This window comes from Apostichopus japonicus, chromosome 1 (genome assembly GCF_037975245.1).
Source record: "Apostichopus japonicus isolate 1M-3 chromosome 1, ASM3797524v1, whole genome shotgun sequence".
In the NCBI taxonomy this organism is placed as follows: domain Eukaryota; kingdom Metazoa; phylum Echinodermata; class Holothuroidea; order Aspidochirotida; family Stichopodidae; genus Apostichopus; species Apostichopus japonicus.
In genome coordinates this window covers 11,460,806-11,466,739 of record NC_092561.1, presented here as the reverse complement: position 1 = coordinate 11,466,739, position 5,934 = coordinate 11,460,806, and the positions used below count along the sequence as shown (strand labels likewise).

The following is a 5,934-nucleotide window of genomic DNA, read 5'->3' as shown; positions in this document are numbered from 1 at the left end:
GCTTGCATTTTGATTTTGATTTTTTTGTGTGGTTACGTTGAAAATTACTGCTTTAAGGATTGTTCCTGCATTGACTTTGTACACAGTAAACACCTTTATTACACATTAGTAACCTAGAGCATCAGTCATGTTCATGCATTTTAACCTTGCAATAGTGTGCAAACTAAATGCTTACCTGATTTAAAACTGAAGTAAGTACTGTGTATTTCTATGTAAACATGATACTAGGCATCATTAAAGTACTATGACACATCCATGAACATGATACTAGGCATCATTAACGTACTATGACACATCCATGAACATGATACTAGGCATCATTAAAGTACCATCACACATCCATGAACATGATACTAGGCATCATTAAAGTACCATAACACATCCATGATACGAGGCATCATTTAAGTACCATCACACATCCATGAACATGATACTAGGCATCATTAAAGTACCATAGCACTTCCATGAACTTGATACTAGACATCATTAAAGTACCATAACACATCCATGAACTTGATACTTGGCATCATTAAAGTACCATAACATATCCATGAACATGATACTAGGCATCATTAAAGTACCATCATACATCAATGAACTTGATACTAGGCATCATTAAAGTACCATCACACATCCATGAACTTGATACTTGGCATCATTAAAGTACCATAACACATCCATGAACTTGATACTAGGCACCATTAAAGTACTATGACACATCCATGAACATGATACTAGGTATCATTAAAGTACCATCACACATCCATGAACTTGATATTAGGAATCATTAAAGTACCATCACACATTCATGAACATGATATTAGGCATCATTAAAGTACCATCACATATCCATGAACATGATACTAGGCATCATTAAAGTACCATTTATAACACATCCATGAACAGATAATAGGCATCATTAAAGTACCATAACACATCCATGAACTTGATACTAGGCATCATTAAAGTACCATAACACATCCATGAACTTGATACTAGGCATCATTAAAGTACCATCACACATCCATGAACTTGATACTAGGCATCATTAAAGTACCATAACACATCCATGAACTTGATACTAGGCATCATTAAAGTACCATCACACATCCATGAACTTGATACTAGGCATCATTAAAGTACCATAACACATCCATGAACTTGATACTAGGCATCATTAAAGTACCATCACACATCCATGAACTTGATACTAGGCATCATTAAAGTACCATCACACATCCATGAACTTGATAGGCATAATTAAAGTACCATCACACATCCATGAACATGATACTAGGCATCATTAAAGTACCATAACACATCCATGAACTTGATACTAGGCATCATTAAAGTACCATCACACATCCATGAACTTGATAGGCATAATTAAAGTACCATCTCACATCCATGAACATGATACTAGGCATCATTAAAGTACCATAACACATCCATGAAGTTGATACTAGGCATCATTAAAGTACCATAACACATCCATGAACTTGATACTAGGCATCATTAAAGTACCATAACACATCCATGAACTTGATACTAGGCATCATTAAAGTACCATCAAACATCCATGAACATGATACTAGGCATCACTAAAGTATCACACATCCATGAACTTGATACTAGGCATCATAAAAGTACCATCACACATCCATGAACATGACATTAGGCACCATTAAAGTACCATAACTCATCCATGAACTTGATACTAGGCATCATTAAAGTACCATCAAACATCCATGAACATGATACTAGGCATCATTAAAGTATCACACATCCATGAACTTGATACTAGGCATCATTAAAGTACCATAACACATCCATGAACATGATACTAGGCATCATTAAAGTACCATCACACATCCATGAACATGATACTAGGCATCATTAAAGTACTATGACACATCCATGAACTTGATGCTAGGCATCATTAAAGTACCATAACACATCCATGAACATGATACTAGGCATCATTAAAGTACCATAACACATCCATGAACTTGATACTAGGCATCATAAAAGTACCATCACACATCCATGAACATGATAATAGGCATCATTAAAGTACCATCACACATCCATGAACATGATACTAGGCATCATTAAAGTACCATAACACATCCATGAACTTGATACTAGGCATCATTAAAGTTCCATAACACATCCATGACCTTGATACTAGGCATCATTAAAGTACCATAACACATCCATGACCTTGATACTAGGCATCATTAAACTACCATCACACATCCATGAACATGATAATAGGCATCATTAAAGTACAAGTACCATAACACATCCATGAACTTGATACTACGCATCATTAAAGTACCATCACACATCCATGAACATGATGCTAGGCATCATTAAAGTGCCATAACACATCCATGAACTTGATACTAGACATCATTAAAGTACATCCATGAACATGATACTAGGCATCATTAAAGTACCATAACACATCCATAAACTTGATACTAGGCATCATTAAAGTACTATGACACATCCATGAACATGATACTAGACATCATTAAAGTACCATAACACATCCATGAACATGATACTAGGCATCATTAAAGTACCATCACACATCCATGAACATGATACTAGGCATCATTTAAGTACCATAACACATCCATGAACTTGATACTAGGCATCATTAAAGTACCATAACACATCCATTAACTTGATACTAGGCATCATTAAAGTACCATCACACATCCATGAACTTGATACTAGGCATCATTAAAGTACTATGACACATCCATGAACATGATACTAGACATCATTAAAGTACCATAACACATCCATGAACATGATACTAGACATCATTAAAGTACCATAACACATCCATTAACTTGATACTAGGCATCATTAAAGTACCATAACACATCCATGAACATGATACTAGGCATCATTAAAGTACCATAACACATCCATGAACATGATACTAGGCATCATTAAAGTACCATAACACATCCATGAACTTGATACTAGGCATCATAAAAGTACCATCACACATCCATGAACATGATAATAGGCATCATTAAAGTACAAGTACCATAACACATCCATGAACTTCATACTACGCATCATTAAAGTACCATAACACATCCATGAACATGATACTAGGCATCATAAAAGTGCCATAACACATCCATGAACTTGATACTAGGCATCATTAAAGTACTATGACACATCCATGAACATGATACTAGGCATCATTAAAGTACCATCATACATCCATGAACAGATACGGTTTAAGAAAGGGACATGATTAGTCAAGCTAGAGAACTTCATTGGTAATGGAATTTTGGTATCGAATCATTAATATCAATGTCAGTGCTCGTTGATTCAATAAATGATCAAAAGCCAGTCCCTCGATAACTTCAAGCAACTACTTTCTCTCCAGTTGCTATGTGGAGAGAGAGAGATGGGAGTAGTGAAGTAGGTTTTCTAATGTAACAGGAAAACTACTTTTTCTCTAAAGTAATAGTACAGTGAATAAAAAAGAATGAGTACAAGTAGAATTTCCTTTGGCAAGAGTATGTGTACAAGGATCTAAGTGAGTGTGCATACTTTATCTTGCAGCAGTATATATAATATGATTTGTAAAACCCCCTAGTATGAGTACAAATTCATGATAATGAGTACAAGTATTCTGGAGTACAAGCATGGACTTGCTACAAATCAACTTTAACAGAAGTATCTACAGTAGTCTTGTAAACAAATGTACTTTTGTCTTCCAGAATCAGTTTAAATGATACCTGTTCTGACAATTGTATGCAAAGATATTGAATGCTGAATTTAAGGCTCTTGTTTCATGTAAATATTCCTGGTCAGCTGGTTAATGTTATATCTGTAAATGAAACCATACTAAAATATCCAATAGCCAGAGATGATGCAGGGGTAAGCTGGGGTGGACTGGGGTAGGCTACAGTGCCAGAGATCGTCGAAGGGATGGGGGGGGGTAGGCTAAAGTGAGAGAAAAACTTCAACAGACACTAATTCTTACTATATTTTTATACCTGAGCAGGAAGCTGGGAAAACGATATACTTGCTGATGAGTTGATGTTCATGTCAACCGTTTAATGCTGCATTAAAAGGAATGTAAGACCATTCAGGTTTTATAGTTTGATGTTTATGTTGGCATGTGAAATTTCAAGATATGTGCCTTAAAAATATTTGGAATGCTCTTTTACTCTAATTTGATATCATTTCTTCTGTCTGAATTCACTTGTTTATTCAGTTTTTCATCAATCTCTTGTAAAGTTTATTAAAAGGCTTTAATTTTGGCCTAATAACACAGACACCACATGAAGTAAGTACAAACTTGCGGTGCATTGGAACAAATTATGTGAGACTACGGTCTAGATTTAATGTTTGTGTTGCTTATAACAAACTGACGGTAGAGCATGAATACAAGTTACTCAGGCCTCTTTAATGATGACTGAGGTCTGAGTTGTCATATTCTTGTACTAGACTGCTAACACCAAACTGAACCAAAGGAAATTAGGCAAAGACAAAGGTGTTGCAATGAAAACAATAACTATTAGTTACAAATTTTGGAACAACACTGGATGAAACTAGGTAGGAGCAGCCATATGTTTTCAATAAGGTATGAACATGACATGATTTGATCAAACTCAAAATGCAGTTGTAAATGGTAATTGTTCAAATGAAACTGATAGTTTTATTTATGCTCCACATCAAAGTTAATGTTTCATGCTCATTAACAGCTTAGATATTCACCAAACTGAATCAAACTCTGCTGTAAATATGCAAATGCACAGCAGGTACAAAGCTTGTCAGGTATTAAAAAAGAAAAGACAATATCAGCGCAGAATTATTTGATAGATAGGAATTGTAACCACGGTAACCGGTTACCTCAGGATTACACATGTGCTCCACAAACTCAGCTTTCTACCCTTTGGTTGGTTCCAATCCCGATCTAAGCTCCATTCTTTAAGGGCGGGGGGGGGGGGCACTTGTCAGAAGCTTTCGTTTCTCGCATACCATGTAAACAGGGATAACACTCCAGTTTCATTTAATGCATCCCACAGGGTGGCATGGAAGGGATTTTGAGTGTAAATTCAGCTAATTTCTGAGGTCACTGCTTCCATTTCCTGAACATATCAAAAAAAGAACAGTATTTTTTTACTGCTAGTATGAACAAAGTACTAAGGGTCAACAGCAGCTGTCAAAGTGTTTTGTTGTCTAAGAAAGATCTGCTGTGACGTTTAGTCTTCGGATTATCATACTCTTTGGCCCTTGACTTAATGGATGGAAAGAGAAAACTAAACCAGCCTTTGAAGGGTTTGATATCCATAACTAATAAAATTGAAAAGAGCATGTTTAAAAATGTTTAAGTATTTAAGGCTTCATAACTGAAAGTAGTTTATGAAAGGTATTCATTACAATAATCAATTGACTTGCTGTTTAAACAAGGAAAATATTAGCTAAAGGTATTATTTTAACTTCCTTCATTGTTTTTCATTCGACTTTAAAATATGAATCCCCATACTTCACAGTACAGACTTGATGTAAACTATTGGCTTGTGCATTAAGCAACATGTGTCTATTACACGTCCACCATCAAAATATCAAATGTTACAATATAAAGCCATTTAGTTTGGTGAATTGCTGTCTCACATTAGTGTGTGTTTGTTTCATTTCCAGGCTAATGAGTGATCATTAGAACTGTAATATAATATTACTGACTAAACTATTCACTGCATCTTCATTGCATGCAATGCTTTGAGTTTTTCACGAACATTGAATATATGCACAAAGTAATACAAACATACCAACCTGTTCCAATATAGCTCCATTAAATGTTGTAACCCCAAAAACTGTCAAACACTGAATGGGGCATATTCTGTTGGGTGTTCCTCTGACAGCCATGGTCATGAATCATTGGAATAG

General features: G+C 35.3%; 1 protein-coding gene across 2 annotated transcripts in view; it reads right to left on the bottom strand.

Annotated features, from left to right (window-relative positions):
* LOC139967557 (PIH1 domain-containing protein 1-like) overlaps positions 1–5,934 on the bottom strand; it is a 49,136-nt gene that overhangs the window by 28,877 nt on the left and 14,325 nt on the right. The window contains exon 6 of one of the 2 annotated variants that reach the window (XM_071971486.1): positions 4,083–4,103. The exons of the other annotated variant lie outside the window; for it this stretch is intronic. Within the exon in view, the coding sequence (XP_071827587.1) occupies positions 4,098–4,103 (6 nt within the window). The 3' untranslated portion in view covers positions 4,083–4,097. Of the gene's footprint in view, positions 1–4,082; positions 4,104–5,934 lie in introns of those variants that run through there. 2 annotated transcript variants of the gene reach the window in all.